Here is a 19,097-nt window from a genome sequence, read left to right as displayed (position 1 = left end):
CCTTGTTAATTTTTCACTATTGGTCATCCATCAAATCCAACTGACTCCTCGGTACAACTTGTTATTATCCTTTGCCTCATCGTTTAATTAGAAATCACCATTTAAGGGTGTTTTTTTTTCTATTGAGCGTTAAAATTTTTTCTTCGAGTGTTTAAAATTTTTTATAACTTTAAAAAATCATGAGAAATCCCTTGCAAAATACTAGAATGTGCCAATCGGAGAACATAATTAATTATTATAAATTTTTAAATACTGCAATTTTTTTTTAACGTTCAAACAATTTGTTTAGGACGCAAAATTTTTTTTTAACGTCTAAACAAATTTTTTTAGAGCACCTATTGATTTTTAATGTTAAATAAATTATTTGAAGGTTTTGAATTGTTTTTATGACCTTATGAAATTTTTTCTAAGGCTCTAAATTATTCTTTAAACGTTAAAAAAAATTTTGAAGACGTTAAATTTTTGTAAAACCTTTCAACAAATTTATTTAAGGCCCCAAATTATTTTTAAAAAATTTTATTAAATTTTTTTGGACATTGATTTTTTTTTAAACTTCCAATAAATTGGATTAACCCTTCGAATTGACTTGAAAATATATTGTTTTTGGAAATTACTCTCATTATTTAAAGAAAAAATAGCAAAAAAAATAGTCGTGGCACATTGCAGATGAGACAACCTTTCGGTTCGTGGTTATGTAAACCTTGGGACTCTAATTGACCTTTAGGTTGGTTCACGGTATGCGGCATTTACGTACCTACCAACGATTACCCCCCTATAGATAGTTTAAACCCATTGGTGAAGTAGTCGATGTACGTATTTACCATGTGGTTGTCCCTCTCTTATTGAAGAATTGCAGATTATTGTTGTTGCCAGTTGCTTTGACTGTGACGGCGTGCCTTTCCCTTTGCATTTCCTTTTCAAACCCATCCTTTTGTTTATTGGCGTTGTGTTTGTCCCTTTACATTAAAGTTCATTCAATTATCCCTCTCCCATTGATGGAATTTCTTGAGGTATTTTCATTTACCCAATCGACACTGAATGTCGTCGAGGGGAACTGCCATTATTTGAATTGTCGAACGGAGTCAATCGGTTCACCAAACCCCTCACCTTTTAAATTGTTTTTAATGAGAGAATAAGTTTATTGGCGAGGGGAGAATATTTCGGAGGGACAGAAATATTTGGTAGAAAATTATTGAAGATTTTACGTTATTTTGCAGGAAAAAGTCTTCTTTGACGGGTAATTTGCAATTTATTACGCCGCGAAAATATAAAATTATTGATATTCCAATCATTTCTAAATTTGGAGGTGTTAAAAGGACAATTTAAGACAATCAATAAATGGAGAGAAGGTTTTAGATTTATTTTTTTTTTAATCCTGAAAAATTTTATCTGACGAGTAGATTTGTTTGGCTATAAAAATAGTCTTATATTTTTATTTCAAACGGGAGAAATTTTTAAGGGACAGTGACAGAATATTTACGTAATTTTGGCAGAAAAATTTAAATTTTACGGATAATTCCGGATTTATTGTGCAGTGAAAATATAAAATTATTTAACGTTCAGTAATTTTTAATTAAATAAAATTAAGACAATATTTAGAACAATTTTTGAAATAAATCAAGGAAGAGAAGGTTTCAAATTTAATTTTTGCTAAAAACCCCCAGAAATTTTATTTTAACAGGAGTCCATTCGTTTTGCGATAAGAAGTACTTTGAAAATTATTATTTACGACGGTAGAAATATTCATATCGCGAATTAATTCATATCGCGAAAAGAAATCACCTTTTGGCTATCAATATGTGAATATTTTTGTCGCCGTCAGCCGCCACGATCGACAGTGGCTCCTTCTAAGGCCGGGGTCATAACTACCATTGGCCTGAGCTCCACCTAATGCTATTTCCCTTTCCCAAAATAGTAAACAAGTACCTCAGGACGCCGTACGCGGCGCTGTGTACCTGGTCAAACTGACCGCTGCGCTACCTCGTACCGTCTGAGAGAACGTCTCCCATCGCATGTGCTCCTGTTACTCTCCACGATTTTTCGTGACTAAATACCAGGCCCCAGACGATCGAAGTACCTAAGCACTCGCAGGAGGTAACCTCTTCGTCTCGCCTGCTCTCCCAATACATTCCATAAGTTTTAGAACTGAATTGAAGCTTTAATAAATAGATCCAACGACAATTTTCGAACCAGAATATCGTCATGTGTACCAGGAGTCCAGGAGGTATCAGGAGGCAAACGGCGCCAACAGTCGGTGACCTCCTCGTGTCTCCTGTTCTCCTGATACTTTCTATGCGTCTCAGACTCGAAGTCAAGTCTCAACAAGCGGCCGGAGTCGTTGGCGCTCAGGGAAATCGGCGTTTATGGAATTATTATCAGACGGAAAAATGTCTGGGACCGTATCCTAAGGTCACGATCCACCTCAAGGGGAAATTCTTGGGTTAGGGGGTGAGTTTATTTATTGAATTAGGGGTAGTTCATTTGGTGATTTCAACAAAATAAACAGGATAATGTGTTTGAAAATGAGCCGGACTACATTTTGCAAAGGTTAGTGCAATTATTCAATCTTCAAAAAGATTAGAATTCAATCCAAAAAGTGGATTTAAACAATAAATTTAGAAACTTTATTGATTCTAATTTGTTTTTAAGTTTAAAAATAAGAACTTAACGCATTGTCGTACGTGAAAATCAATATTTCGATTTGCAAATATTAATACTAAATAAATGAAGTTGGATGGAACTTATATTTAATAATTTTTTTATTAAAAAAATAATGTACATATGCCATAATCATGAAAAGCACAACTGTAACATGATTTTAAAAATTGTTTCGAGTGCTTGCATCGAGCAAAATTCAGGAATTAATACTAATTAATATTATTTATGTTCATCCCTCGGGGAGTAACAATAACTGTAATCACTCAATTACTTTTTTTTCTATTATCGCTAGACTATCTCTGTATATTAAATAGTTAGATACAAGACTTAAGTTAATTTCTCAGTTCAAAATTGTTTAAAACAGCAGTAAACACGTCCCCTCATATTTTGTCAATTTACAATAATTTAAAAAACAAAAGTAAACGCTCTCTCATTTTTTTATTGACAGAGAGATGGAGAAAACGAATACTCAACGCTAAGGGCTTCATTAATAAATCGATACATTCACAAATTAATTAACGAATGATCTCAATGATGAATTATGAATGTAACAGTAATGGTAACAACCTCAGACAATATCGTCGTATTGCAATTTGAACACAAAAAATTAAAAATAAATTAATCATGCAAACGATGAGTTAATGAAATAATTACTATGATCTTATTTTGCTCTAGATTTTTTTTATTGCGGTGACTGTTATTAATCTACTAATCTCTTTATGTACTTAATGGGTATTCCCATGTCGAAGAGTTCGTCCTTGCTTTTAGTTCTGAGTTCGTAGTAGTGGTTCACAGCCTCCCAACATATTTCAGAGAGACTGGGGATCATCAGCCAAGCGGAGTGAACGTCACTGGTCCTTATCGTCTATTAACAATGGTAAAAATCATTAATTGAATGATTAATTGCGGAGGAATTTTTCATTAAAAAATAATCAAATGCAATCAAGATGCACGAAAGGCCACGATTCAATTATCATTAGAGGGAATGTGAAGAAATCAGTTCCTGAAAAAATTTGGAAATGAAAATTGTTTACGCCAATCGATTTTTCAGAGAAAGTCATACTCGTAAATCATAAAAACGGTATTTTTTTATCACATTCATCTAATTCAGTTCTCAGGAATTCACCAAAAACATTGACAATGAGATCTCTTCGGGAATGACTTCTTAAAGAGATCCTCTCAATAGAAAAAAATAATTTTATCAAAAGAGTTTCATTTGGAGAAACTATCGTTCATTTGAAAAATTTTCAACTGAAGTGATTCGACAATGAATATCAGTTATCTTTTTTCTTAAATTGATTTGACTGAAAGAAGTAGAACTTCTCTAGAATTGAAGTTCCTTTCATTCATCGGCGTAACAAGAGTATTCGATTTTTTATCAACCACAAGTTTAATTTTTTCCGGTAATTCTTTGATGCACTTGAGAACCAAAATTATCTTTACAATTGAATAGTTGATTATAGTAATCAATACATTTTTACGTTTTTATCAACTTAACTATAATCGAATCGAGAAATTCATATGGTGAATCAGAGAGGCTATTGTTACGTGGAAAAAAACCTTCGAGATTGTGATGAGATATCGTCAACTTTATATTTCTTTTTTTCTTTCTGTATAATTGCGGTAATCACCGATAATGGCAATTATACATAAATTTGAATACAACAAAATTCGTTCAATGTAATATATGAGAAGATCAGTTCAATGATTAACAATCAATTTACTCATCGAATTATTTATATCGTGAGTACAAACTTTTTATCAATTCAGGTGAGTGATAAATTTCTCATATCGAGATCTCATTAAATTGAAAAAATCAGCTTTTTTATTCCTGTGGTGAATACATATGACCTGAGAAAAATAATTAAACTTAATAGCTCACCATTGCATTTCGCTTGTCGACTACTCCCCCAAACGTGTACATTTTTCCAGCCGGCGTTATCGCGACAGAGTGGAAGTGAAGTGGTGTAGGCAACCAGCACTTGACGATCCTGGTCCATTGGAGACTCATGAGATTGAGCCTCCAGACGTCCTTATATGCGAAATTCCCGCAGACGCCCCCTGATATGATCACATTAATACTCTCAGACTCGGCGTCGAGATACTGAACAGCCCCATGACACCTCCTGGGGTCTGGGTACCGAGGCTGATACTCCCCGTCTCCGTGAGTGTGGACAATACTCCACCTGTTTGTCTCCACATCGTACACCGAAATGTCCTGCAATCAGAGGAATTTTATCAGCAAATTCCGGAGATTCTCAAGTTCCTGATGATTGGGAGGAGTTAAATTGCAATCGTCACGTTGGCAGGATTTTTTGTGAGGGGTTTCAGGGTCATGTGGAATAGAGGTAATTAAGAGGATCAAAATCCCTTAAGGGATTACTCTCATGTGATCACTTCGAAAAATCGATTTTTTTTTATTTTAATATTTTGACAGTAAAACCTATTGAAAACATGCTGTGAAAAATTCAGACCGAAATTCGTAGTATTTGATAAGTTACAGCTCATAGTCGCTGACGTGTCGTAAGCGACTGTCTACCAGGCTTTAAACTTTAAACGCATTTTTCTCGAATCATCATTTTCTGAAACTGTCATGGTCCGAGAAAAAAAAGTATTCAACCGATTGTTTTAAAATTTACATATGTTCTTCTACTCATATATAGTTATCGTCCCTACCAGAATTGTTTATTTTCGAAAATATTTTCATATTTTTTTAAAACGATTTTTAACGAAAAGCAACAAGATTTTCGTGATTTTTTGTTGAAGTTCGATATTTTTTTTTTATGAAATTGTTTATATTTGGTAGGGACGATAGCCGCAGATCTACTGAATAATAATCCATTCGATTTTGTTATCTCAGACAACATGAACAGCCGCTATCACCATGACCAGTGAACTACCTTTTTTTGTTGGGGACTACTTTGACTTAAAAAAAATATATGTTAAAAATGTAAAAAACGAAAAAAAAAATTGTTTTTGTACATTTCAAAATACAAATAAAAATATATTAAAAAATTTAAATGATTGAATTTTGTTGTCGCATAAAAAAAATTTCCTAAAAAGTGGTAAAATGTATCCGTTCACATGAGACTAACCCCTTAAATAATTCGCCACCCTGGCCTCTGCGACTCGCCACTTCCCCAACTCATCCCCAAACCCCCCTGAACACCCCCAAATATTAACAAATTCCATTTTTTCATTACTAACCGAGAATCCAAAGCTGTCTGTACTGGTGCCTCCCCCGAGGACAAATATCCTTCGTCCATCAAAGGCCAGTTCATGCCTGTACCTCCCAGGAGGTTCCATAGGATCTCCCCCAGAGCAGATGTACATACTCTCCCACAAACCCGTCCTGAGATCATATCGATGAACATCACATGTGTAGTCATATCCCGTTGTACCCCCCACTGTATAAATATAATTATTTGTCGTAACCAGTGCTTGTCCGTACTGTGGATCCGGCAGATTACCCAATGCTGGCAGCTCCTGGACACTGTCATTGTCAAGGTCACAGGCGTATAATTTGTTGCTACAGCTTTCGCCGAAGGGTACGGCGGTGCCCCCATAGACAATTAATTTTTGCTGAAATAAAAGAACAGCAGTTGATGCCAGCTCTATGGGGAGATTTTTCTGGCCCCGATAGCGCTCCCATGTTTTCGTTGCCAGGTTGAATCGCCAGAGCTCCTTGAACAGTGGCTTACTCTCTCTCCAGACCTCGTCTTTTGACATTTCGGGGTCATCAGCGGGAACAGAGGGGTTGAAACCCCCTATTGAGTACATGTACTTCTCGTTGCAGACGATTCGGTGGCCACTGCGGTCACGCGGTCGTCGGTTCGTCGAAGGATTCAGAAGTTCGAAGGTAAAAGGCTTGAATTTGTACATTTTTTTTTGTTAGATTGTCAGCGGTTTTGAGGTTATGATTGAAATTATTTGAGGACTTTGGAGGTTATTGGAGATTAATATTTTTGAGATTAGTCGTGAGTTTCGAAAGTTTCGTTCGCCTGCGAGAGATAATTTGAGATTATTGTAGTCCTTTGTTCTTTCTTTCAAGCTTTTTAAGACGAATTAACTGATTTTTTAGGTTAACTTGAACTCGAGGAAGGATTTATGAGGGTTGTCAGGGGCTTGAAGGAGTTGGAGATGTCGTTTAGGATTTAAAGGTATTACTTGAATAATTTTAAGGTTAATAGAAAGTCACCACGTTTTGTACAATTTTTTTGAGACGCAACTGAAGGCGATTTGGTCTTGATGTTGACGAATGAGATGAGACTGAGGAGGTTATGAGGGGATTTTAATGTTTTCTTCAGGTTCCCCAGAAAATTCGAGGAGTTTTTCGAACGATTTGGAATCAATATTAAGGGAAGGAGAAGTTCAGGAGGTTATGAACGAATATTATGCCTTTTTTGGTTTGATTTGGGAATTAGAAACTTCGAGAAGTTGAAGGTATGAGATTCTACAAGTTTATTAGCTAAAACTTTAATTAGTCCATTTTTTGGACCATCGGAGATCCATTTCACAGGGAAGACAAATTTTGCAGAGGATGTGGATATCTCAACACTTTTTTCATGTAATTGTCCTTCCTTTTTCGTCAGTTCTGATGATATTTAACACTCACAACTCTTTTATAAAAGATCACACACTTTTTTTTTACTTCTGGAGGCACTCAGGGAGAATTTAAGACACATTTTTTTCAATAACTGAGGGTGGAAACACTTTTTCTTGCATATTGTAACAGTTTTTGCAATTATCGTTGGACAATTGGCATAAGTTGTCTTGTTTTGATGGAACCTGAACGTTGAAGGGAGTGGAGGGACCTCTGGTGGCATTAACTTGAAGCTAATTTCAATGAGTAATTTTTTAATTTATTTGCAGAGCTTCTGTTATTTATTAGTCATCATAATTCACTGAATGAGTAACGAAGAAGCTTTTTTTGTACTCTTCGACATCATAATCCAGTAACGAAGTGACAAAACGCAAGAAGTTGGGTCTCTTAGTCAAGTTTTTCGTTGATATCTCCCAAGTTAAGCCAGATAGCGAATTTTTTGTCAGAAACTTTATTGTAGCTCTTAATTAGCTCCACAAAAAAGGGTTCAATGAAAATTTTGCTATCTTTCTTAGATTCCGAGATATTGATCAAGAACTGGCCAATGAGCATTCATTACATGTACGTTTTTAGGTGTTCAATAAATAAAAAAGATCGTTTTGCTGGTAACTTTGTCAATTATTTATTCATTGTTCAATATGGAAATTGTCAATTAATTTGATGAAATCTGTCTTCTTCTCCTACAGCTGAAACAAATAAAATAATTGGGATTTCGTTGCGACGAATAAATGAAAGAAAACACCATTTCCAGTTTAAAATTCCTATTTTATTGAAATTCAATTGAAATATTTGCATAAAATGTGAGATAATCATATTGTATTACACACAGAGCCAGCTAAGCATTCACCAAACGAATTTAATAAGCTGAGTACCATCACCCACTCATGCCCGGCGTCAAGGACAGTGTGAAGATGATTGTCTCATCTTTCTTGTAAATGAGAAAAAAAAAATATGAAGAAAGGGAAAAACAAATCGTGAGATCTCAATCGGTTAATTACGAATTTCGAATTATTAACCGATATCATTGTATTATTTTTATTGTTTCTCGGTCCAGCCACACGTCCACTCATGTCGAGGGTGAGCTCGAGCCCCGGGGAATTGCCGAAATGTTTTATTGCAGCATAACATTTTTTTTCATTTAATTAATAGTTAATTTGAAATATTTTCTCTGGGGTTTTCACCAGCTTCACTCGACATTGTGATGACGGTAGGTCCAAACAATCGCCTGCCTGTGGGGCAAGGGACCGAGGTGGTCCAACAGCACTTCTCAGCTGTGATTGGTTGAAACAATAATTGGCTGTCCAGAAATTTTGGGAATTTTTCACGAGGAAAAGACTTCTCTGAATAAAAAAAAAAACTTTCAAGTCCATTTAATTGCTCTGAATTTATCCCAAAATTTTGGACTATCGCCTGATATTTATTTCATACTGTTTTGCAGAATATTTCCACAGAACTCCTTTATTGCAGGATCAAGAAAAAAAAATGAAAAAAAAAATATATATTTTGATAATTATGACACTCAATGAAATAGTAACAGAACTTTCTACATGTTCAGATTCTGCATGAGATTGTCCCGCCGAATAATTATTTTTACAGTGATTATTAGGTAAATAAACGGAGAACATTTGAAATAATTTAATTCGACAATGATACATTCATCGATTGTTGATAAATAATTGACGATTATTTACGCAAATGCTGAGTGAAAAATCTTAAAAATACATTCAGAAAGACAATCTCGGGAAAATTAAATAATTAACAATGCGTAGATTTTGATACGTACACGTGTTCACAGCACGATTATTGATGTTTATCAATCTTTTTTCGCACTTAATCTCTTTAAATTTCATCAACATTTCCTCCATACTCATCGCATTAACTTCACTGATTATTCACTTGAAAATGAAAATTAATGAAAATGAAGAGTAGAGACGAAGAAATAAGCAAAGCCGAGGATTTAGTGCTCATTACTATTGTTTATAAATTTATAATTTTCTTTAATTGATTGATAAATCTGATCGTAGTGAGGATCAATAGATTCCAAAGATAATTGTATCATTGTTTATGACTAAACGTCGATGAGTCAAAGAGGACATTTTTCATTGCGAGATTATCTCGTTAATCAATCACGTCATATCTAACCCACCGACGTTTTCCCAGTAATTCAATCAATTATCTTAGAAATAAACAAAGAAAATTCTTGAATTTTAAAAATAAATCTGGTGTTTTTGTCATTCGATCACTAAAATTCCCCCACGATCGCTGAATTGATATAGAAATGCTCAACGAATCAAGAGATGACAAAATAATGTGGAAAATAATTGAATACAGATCGAACGGATGATCACTAGTACACGAATAAATTCATCATTAATCACTAAATCACCTCATATTTTTCACATCGCTCTTTAAAATTTGTGAGTACCCTCAGTACTTACCACTCACTCATGCGTAGCCATAACGTTCCTTGCAAGGAAATCATCCCAATTAATTCGCAGAGCTGATGCCATCAATTTCTCATCAAAGAATTTAAAAAGCCCGCCCTCAGATCCATAATTTACCGATCGATCGCGTTGCTTTTGACTATTTTCATTGGCCAAATTTTGCAACTAATTGCACGATAAAAAATTGAAAAAGAAATCATGTGCAGTCAGTATTTCCTTTCGATAAACAAATAATTTTCCTTGAATTTCCTTGATTTTTTTCGCGTCTAATGTTCAAAAATGTAGATGTTTATTTTTTACTACAACGAAAATGTTGATTCTCCCATAAGACACTGTATGAAGTCCTAGTTTTTCACATTTTTTCCAAAAACGAATGATAATGAAATCGAAGAAAAATTACGACTTCAAATACGATCGAATTGTCTGATTTTCTTTGATAGTTTTTCAAAATCTAGGAATTTACAAAAAGGGTAGATTTGCTTCAACAAATTGCAGGGCAATATGGACCATTTAGTTTTCAACTCTTAGATTCTTTCCGATCCATGAAGTGAGGTCACAATGGATCCCTTTAACGGTCATCATCTGTGCGAATCAATTCAGCAGTACTTGTACAAAATAAAAATTACGACTGACTAACCTGAGGCAGCCAATCTCCACGCTGCTGCTAATTTCCTAAACCCCCTCTCCAAAAGACTTCTGAAGGAGTTACTGCCAATATCGTCTTATTTTCCAAATTTTTTGTAAATTTATGAGATCTAGATTGGATCTAGGAATAGATCATTTCTGTGAAAAATGTTCACAGTGGTTGATCTGATTTTATAAATTTTTGATAAAGTTTTGTGAATTATTGCAATTGTTTTGTGACAAGGTATGCTAAGTATCCATTAAATAATAATAGGCCTTAGAAGCTGTATTTTTTTCATGTCTATTGATCAGTTTTTAATGAGTATCTCGAAATCTAGGAGAGATAGCGAAATTTTTATCGGAATCTTTTTTGCGGGGCGAATCAAGTTCTACAAAAATTGTCATAACAAAAATTCCGCTATCTCTCTTCGATTCGGAGATTTCGCCCACAAACTGGGTGAGAAGAAATCGACTCATCTCTTTTCAGCCCTTCCACACTAAATTTTATCAATCATTCCTCAAACATTCGTAAAATACTCGAAAAATGATATGATATCGGCAATAACCCCTCGACAATTACCCACGATGCACCTCAAACCGCTCATTTAACATTTCATCAACGACAATTTTTTATAAATCAGCACGAAAGGCCCAGAGCAATCAATTAACTCATGACATACCTCTCACATTTTCACGATCAAACGTGTGAAATAATAAAATTATCGCTGAAAAAAAAAGTAATAAACGAGCGCCTCAATCGTACATCATCGTTAATTATCCTGTTTCATTAAAAATATATTAATAATTTATTATTGATCAGTAGCAGCGTAAAGTTGCCACCTGTCTGCGCGCATTGTGTGTCTCACCACGATAACATCCCAGTGGATTATCGACAGCCTAGAAAGAATTTCATTCGTGTCATTAACCACGGAGGGGGAAATGATTTCCAGGCTTAATCTATCACTTACGCTAAACTGATTAATCAATTAATCGTTAACATCAATTTTTCTACTTTCCACATCATCAAGTCACGTCTAGTCGTTTCATTGTCGTTGTGGGACGACTGACGATCCCACTCATCCGAACAAAAACTTCCCATTTCGTCCCATCATTTTAGAAATTCCATCAAAAAGAGAAAAGAAATCGCAATTTAATTTTTCTTTCGGTGTTTAACAACTAATGGGGCAAAATGGATTGTCTGTCGATAGGGGCCGCAAGCCACCCTTGTGCCTCCATTCTAATTAAATGTTAATTGATTAATTAATCAATCAATTAAAATTATTAATAAAAAAACGAATATTTTTTTTGCTAACTTTTGAGTGAATCGTTTAAATCCTCTTGAGACATTTTGTTTTTAATTATCTTGTGTTTTTTTTTTTGTTTAATGGAGGGTGGGGGGTGGTGGGTGGGGCTAAGGCCGGGCCCAGAGCACGAAGTGCAGCGGTGGATTGGACCCGTCCATCGGAGGCGATCATCTGAAGCGTGGATGCATCATGGGTGCTAGCATTGGTGCACCTGGAAAACCCATTGGGGCAGCAAATGCTGGATGCATTGCACCCGGTGGCAATGCACCTATCATTCCTGTAAATTTTAAAAAAAGAAAATTGTAAATTCTTATTTTTGGCATTTTATTCTAACACACTTTTACTTCAATAATTGTGTGATATTTTAATTTATTTTTATTCGATGAATGTGGCATGAGTTATTAGGACTCTGGGGCACGTGGAGTCCCCAGGAGCATCCCGAATATTTATAAAAATTAAAAATAATTTTTTAGTCCTATTTTTAATTTTTTAAAGGTTTTTTTTCAATTTCCGACGATTTCAAGAATTTTTTTTTGGGACTTACGGCGTTTTGTACTTACGGCTCTTCGGGGGTAGGGGACAGGTGGTCCGAGGGAGGGGGACAGTCATTCGTATTTTTTGGATTTTTTTTTTCATTCATTCGTATCGTTCATTCGGGTAATTTTTACTGTTGATTTTTGTGAATTTTTTTTTTAATTTTCATGATAAGGGTCGCGAGACCCGGGGTGACAGCCATGATCTAATGTTTTTTATCTGATCTTTGACAGTATTCGGTCGGTGGAGGATGATATTTTGGGATCAACAATGACGTAAAGTTAATTGTTGATTTATTTAAAAATTAATTCATTGGATTGTACTGATAGTAAGCTAGTAATGACGCATGAGACGGTACCAACATGCAAAACATGTGCTGGCATAAACATTGACAATTCCACAGCAAACCGATCAAGTGCTACCACACCAATAAACAATAATTAAATTAATAATTGAATAATTGATAAATAAATTATAATTCTAGAGTTATCGCCTTCTAATTGGCTATTTTGTGTTTGGGGGATCACTCGGCTGTCACCCGAGTTTACTGAATCGTCTCATTAGCATTGGTTTTAATTGGTGAAAGTAAAAAATAAATAATTAAGAATAATTACCCATCACATATTACTTGAATTCCGTGGAGATATGGTGGTACGTGATCAGCGCATTTGTGATTCATTTTGATTATAGAAATTTCAAGTTGATGAGTGAGTTCAGGAGAAAATGCAAGAATGTTAATGATTGAATTGAATTATCAGTTGAAAATTTGCTGACACCTTTCCCTGGACTCAATACATAATGCAAAATAATATCATAATTGATTAAGAACATAAATTAATTTTTATGAACTGTGAAACCCCAGTTAATCCCTCTTTAATTTGTCAATTATCTTCGGAACCGTTAACTTCACGAAAAAATATCATGAGACTTTTTTGTAGCTGACAAAAATTCCCACAAAAAATCCCTGAAACATTTTTCTCTAAAACTCACTCGTTGTCTCGAAAATTCCTCCCCAAAAAGGAACATTAAAAAATCTGTCACTCACCACTTCACCACAGAATTAAAATCAAATATTAATTAATGAATAAACTGTTAAAATGAATTTACTTACTGTAAACACGATTAGCCTCAACTTATCTAAATAAATTCTTTGTGTAACACATAACATAACTAGAGCTATCAAGTGTGAAAAAATACGTTCAAATAATAATTTTTCATCTATTCTCAATGAATCTCTCTCATTTAATAAACTTAATTATTTTTCATTCCTTGCAAAACGTACCGTCCACATCCCTTCTCAATTGTTAATTAAACTCATTAGTCTGTTTATCCGGTGCTTATAACTGTACGAATGCGCCTGGGAAGTTGACTGATTGTTAATAAATGAAAAGAAATAATAAAAAATTAATAAAATCAGTAACGAAATGGTAAAACGAGATGAGTTGACTTTTTGTCGTTGAGGTTTTTAGCGATATCTTTGAATCTAAGAGAGATAGCAAAATTTTTGTTATGACATTTGTTGCAGAACTGAATTCGGTCTACAAAAAACGTCATGACAAAAATTTTCCTATCTCCGCGAGATTCCGAGATATTCATAAAAAACTGACACTTCGTTACTGAAACAAAAAAAACATAATCTAAGGACTAGACGTTGATTTTGTGACCCACTGACTCGATTATTTCCGTTAAACCAATAGTTTGATGAGGAATTAAGCATGAAGGAACCACTAGAGACTCTCAATACCAGAAAATTCATACTAATTATCAGAATAAATTGTTCATAACATTTTACAATGAGCGATATGAGTGCATCATCCTTCAAACGATGAAAAACAAATTTTTTAATGATTATAATTATGATTATGTGACTCGATAATTAATCAATAGAAATAATCAGACTAATATCGCAATTAAGCAATGATTAATTGATCAATGAATTAGAAAACCTGTTCCCAACAATAAAATCATCAATAATTTAAATTAAAGTAAGTGATTTATGTGATAATAATATAAAATAGGCCAAGTCACCGCATGCTAATTGCTAAGGACCAACCTTGTTTCATTATAATCTGTAATTTTCTCATTAAAACACGTTTTTCAATTAACCAGACTGGGGAGTTGCCCTGTAAACGCACCGTTAAAACGTCAACAATGACTTCAACAATTAATTAGCAATTTCTTGCTGAATTCCAATGAGATAAAAATAAATTGAGCTTCAGGATAGCTGAATGAAAGGCATCAGGAGGCCATCGTCTAGATCGAAAAATGAGCTAAATTAAAAAAAGACAGCCCATTTTACTCCATTAATTATCGATGTAATTGGAATTAACGATATTGAGACAATTTCGTTTTAGATATAATTCGAGAAGTACTGGTGCAAAATGAATAGTTTTTTTTTTTGAGAGTAATTTTTCGGATCCAAATAATGTGATTGAAGATATCAAGGATTCAGTAGAGGGTCATTCATGAAAAAAATGATTCAACATTTTTTTGTGGGGAAAGGGAAGAGGATTCATTGAAAGGAAATATTTTCCAAAGGAGAAAAAAATCATGAAGATCTTGACAAAAAAATTCTTCTCTCCCGATTTTTTTCAATTTTCTTTGGAACACCGAAAGAAAAATCTATAAAAAAATTTTCAACAAAATTATCACATTTTTAAATCACCGAAGAATGATTTGTAAATGATCTCCATAATTTTTCGACTGAGGAAAGTGAAAGTATGAATATAGAGTGAGAGAAGTCATTCTAAATAATAAAAATTTGATTAAAAAAAAACGAAAAATTAATTCGATTATTTGAGGATGAGAACACTTACCTGGTGGCAGGCCCATGGGGGGCGGTCTCATCATGTTACCTCCGTGAATGAGTGCAGGAGCAGCTAATGTCATGGTGGGTCTCATGAGAGGTGCCATGAGAGCAACTGATGAAACCGGAATAGCTGCTGATGCAGGTACCATCATCTGAGGTGGCCTCTGGAATCTCTGAGGTTGTTGTTGTTGTTGTTGCTGTTGGAGAGCACTGAGGGCAGCATGTTGACGCTGCTGTTGATCCTGGAAGGCAGCTTGAGCACTAGCCACTGCAGCTGCTTGCTGTTGCTGCTGAGCCTGTTGTTGTTGATGATTTTGTTGGGCCTGTTGATGGACAGACTGATGATTCTGACCATCGTGGGACCGTCTGCCAGAATCGTCTGGCTGTTTCCTCTGGTATTTGGGTAATCTCGCTCTTATTTCCTCCTGGAAAAGCATCATAATAATTACTTATTAAAATTAATGATCGTTACTGTGTGGTCCCAGTCTTGTAGAATGAATTAATTAATGAATTCATAGTCGTCCTCATTGTGGTTAATTAATTAAGGCCCCTCTCGTGATAATTGTCCCTAATTCCAATGAAAATTATCATACTCACGAGACTGAGATCCTCCTGTGGATGAATAATTTTACTAGTAGCACCAGTCGTTGCTATGAGATTAACTTTATGATCACTAGTAGAATTACTGTTGGCAGTGGCATTACTGTCACCACCATAAGCCGGAAATGTTGGCTTAATGGGACCTATTGAACTTCCAGCTATCGATGTTACAGTTGTACCCATTGACGTTACATTACCAGCTGATGACATTGCTGTCGAGACAGCTGGAAATAGTGGTCTTGGGGGCATTGAGGCACCTGAAACTGGGGGCATTCCTGGCATTCCCTGCATCATCCTGAAAATTCCAAAATCATTGAGCAAATTAAAGGAAGAATGATAATGACGATTTCTGTCGTTGTGTCCACTTCATTTCTTCAAAAATTCACAGTAAAACTACACATTCTCTCCCATTATTGTAAAGTTATGAAACAAATAGGGAAGAACTTCTCTTTGGTGAACACTATGAGTTAACAATCCTTTTTCATAATTTTTTCATTATATCAATGAGCTTTTAGCATTTCAAATGATTGTTGGCTTCTGAAAGGAACCGTTAGAATTCCAGATTGAAAAGAAAATTTAAGGTTTTTAATTTGAATTAATTAAGGAAGAATTCTTCAATTATTCTCGAGAAGTAATGAATATTTTCGAGATCATTTCCGACCAATTTTTGAGATCTTGGTTTCATGAGTTAAAATTTCAGATTTTTTGCAACAAAATATATTGTCTCCATACTGAAACTTCCAAAAATTAATCTTCAAAATGTCGGTATTTAGAATAGAATGGAGTAGAATTCGGTTTCTTATAAACTTGTAGATATATTTATGGTGTCATTGTGATTATTTTTACCCTGGTCCCATGAACGGAGGCCCAACGTGTCCTAAATGAGGCATCATGTGCATTCCAGGTGGAAACTGATGTCCCATAGGCATACCAGGATGTCCCTGCATTCCAGGTATTACTCCTGGTATTATTCCTGATGGTGTGGGTACAGCACCAGGAGCTGAGCCCAAAAGACCTTCGGGCTTCAACTTCTTCTGAGCTGGCTCGTCCTCACCTGAGGATGGTGAGCCTGGTCTACCTCCGTTCCTCTGCTTTTCATGCTCCTTGGCGTCGTTAGGGGGAATTCCCTCCATTCCGTATATTTCGATTTCTATATTGCTACGATTTGGCAACGAGTTTGGTACTTTGTCTATCGCCTCCTTATGAACCTGAAAAGAAAACAATTTTTTTATTTTAAAAAATATTGTGAATTCTACTCTCAGGTCGATATTATTGAAATTAAATTTTGGAACAACAAATGATTTTTTTGAAGTTTCTCGATTTTTGTTATATCTAACGATAAAAAATTAATATTCTAATCTTTGATTGAGTTAAGTAGTGATTTTTTAACTTTTTTTGAAAAACAAATGATAATAAATTTGAAGAAAACACTGCGAATTCAAATGTGATGGAGTTTTCGAAAAACTTTGTGTAGCTAATCTTTGAGTTCACTAAAAGGGGAGGTACTTTAATCAGAATAATTTGTTGAGGTTATGTTCAGTGTCCTCTAGAGGTTTTGGGGTTCAGTGAGGCTTACGGGGCTGGGGAAAATCACCTCGGGGCACTGATCTGTTATTGAATTACCTCGACGATTAGGTGAAGTGGTAAATAAATTCAATTACCTGCATACAATGTATACTAAGTCCAGGCCCTGTATACAACTTCTTATGGCAAATGTGACATTTGAAGTGTTTCGCCTTCTGATGCTGAATAAGAATTTTTTCGTCATCGAATTCTCTGTTGCAGTACCTTCACACGATTATTTCGTTAAGGAAAAAATTATTCCAACGCCTAAGAACATCTAGAAGCTCTGACAAATGAATTAATTTCACGGTCACAGACCCTTGCAGTCTCGTATCACGTGAAAAATAATTGTTGATTTACCAATCAGTAGTGAAATGGTAAAAGGAAATAAGTTCACTCATCTGATCTGACGATTTGACCCATATCTTCGAATCTAAGACATATAGCGAAATTTTTGACATGACATTTTTTTGAGATCTCAATTTCCTCCACAAAAAAGCTCATAATAAAAATTTTCCTAACCCCCTTAGATTCCAAGATATTCATCAAAAACTAGTCACCAGTGAAAAGTGACCTTTTTCTTTTTACCATTTCCCTACTGAAATATCTTCAGGACTGATTTCCGAGCAACGTGACTCCAATTTTTTTTTGGCTGACGAAAAACTCCACGAAAAGTATCACCTGACACCTCCCAAACCTACCCCTCACCCGAATAAATCGACATGAAACCAGATGACGAACAAATTCCAATTATCTCTCTCAATCTTTCACAATCTCTTGCTCAACTTCATTATTCTTGACCATTAGTCATGGAATTTTTCACAATCAACGTAAACAACCCCCTGTACATTGACAATAAAACTCTCGATGCAACAACCCTGTACTCCCGTCAGCCAAAAAAACCACAACAATAAATTTCTGAAAAAAAAAATTCCCTTATCGTTACGTAAATGGCTTGATGTGGTCTAAAACAAATACATGTTGTGTGAAAAGGATACCAGCACCAGGGCCTCGACTGCTTCTTCTTCTTACGTCCCATTGTTATTAATTAACGTATAAAAATACTAATGGGCGTGTGAACTGATGGATCTCGATATGAACACGAACTGGCACTTCAATTGCCGATGATTATTCCAATGATTAACCTTTTTTATTGAAAATTACTGAGTGTTGACGGAATCACTGAAAGGTGGAACGCACATTACTGCACTAATACACATGCACTGAGCCATGATGCAAAATGGCGGAGGTGTGAGGTATGCGGAAGTGGTGTGGGACGCCATCTTGACTGAGCGACTTCCGGTTTTTATTCAAATATGAATTTCATTGATTCTTTTCAGTGATTAATTAGCGCTGCAGCACTCAAAGTAGATCTTGTTATACAATAAAAATGTCATAGAAAAATAGAGTTATGATATTAGTTCTAAGAATCACACCTTTAACCCTAATAAAACCCATAAAGCTGTACATAGACTGAAATTAATAATGAGAAAGAAGAAATGTATAATGTAATACTGATAATAAAATAATGATAAATGTAAATGAACAGGCAAATAAATAATAATAAAATTGTAATAAATATAAATGTAAGGGTAAATAAAACAATTAATAATAATGAAATAATAATAATAGTAATGTACAATATAATATAATAATAATTGCTATATTGTTATAATTTTTATGATTATGAAATTTGTTTTTATAATTCTACATTTCTATAATTCTTTAAGTCAAGTTCATAGTTTCTTAGGTTTATAACTTTATAACTAACTTACCAGATATAAATTATACCAGGGGAAACAGGGAAGGGATCAAAATGGAAAATCCCGAAAGGGTATATATATTAAATAAAATATATATATTGGATTATGAACAGGAATTAACTAAATAATATTAAAACAATTCGACTATGAAATTTAATCCTTTATTTATCACAAGTGGAACGTATATCTTTCTCC

At 34.6% G+C, this 19,097-nt stretch overlaps 2 protein-coding genes across 4 annotated transcripts; both read right to left on the bottom strand.

Annotated features, from left to right (window-relative positions):
- Nucleotides 1-2,741: 2,741 nt before the first annotated feature.
- Nucleotides 2,742-7,464, bottom strand: Slim (scruin like at the midline). Of its 3 annotated transcripts, none has more exons than XM_064128302.1 (4): nt 6,826-7,464; nt 5,866-6,525; nt 4,541-4,876; nt 2,742-3,523 (listed from the first exon to the last, which is right to left on the bottom strand). In XM_064128302.1, exons 2-4 carry the CDS (start codon nt 6,436-6,438, stop codon nt 3,359-3,361), a joined length of 1,074 nt encoding a protein of 357 aa, XP_063984372.1. In that variant the 5' UTR covers nt 6,439-6,525; nt 6,826-7,464; the 3' UTR covers nt 2,742-3,358. The 3 variants fall into 3 exon arrangements, with proteins under 3 accessions (XP_063984372.1, XP_063984373.1, XP_063984371.1); XM_064128303.1 differs by having other exon boundaries at nt 7,274-7,464; XM_064128301.1 differs by having other exon boundaries at nt 5,866-7,464.
- A 541-nt stretch (nt 7,465-8,005) lies between these two features.
- LOC135166223 (BUB3-interacting and GLEBS motif-containing protein ZNF207) lies at nt 8,006-18,363 on the bottom strand. The gene is made up of 6 exons (XM_064128300.1): nt 18,138-18,363; nt 17,238-17,364; nt 16,423-16,784; nt 15,574-15,871; nt 14,984-15,401; nt 8,006-11,910 (listed from the first exon to the last, which is right to left on the bottom strand). The coding sequence occupies exons 1-6, from the start codon at nt 18,176-18,178 to the stop codon at nt 11,801-11,803; spliced, it is 1,356 nt and encodes a 451-aa protein (XP_063984370.1). The 5' UTR covers nt 18,179-18,363; the 3' UTR covers nt 8,006-11,800.
- Nucleotides 18,364-19,097: the final 734 nt, after the last annotated feature.

Source organism: Diachasmimorpha longicaudata, chromosome 9 (assembly GCF_034640455.1).
Source record: "Diachasmimorpha longicaudata isolate KC_UGA_2023 chromosome 9, iyDiaLong2, whole genome shotgun sequence".
In the NCBI taxonomy this organism is placed as follows: domain Eukaryota; kingdom Metazoa; phylum Arthropoda; class Insecta; order Hymenoptera; family Braconidae; genus Diachasmimorpha; species Diachasmimorpha longicaudata.
This window is presented reverse-complemented; position numbering and strand designations above follow the sequence as displayed.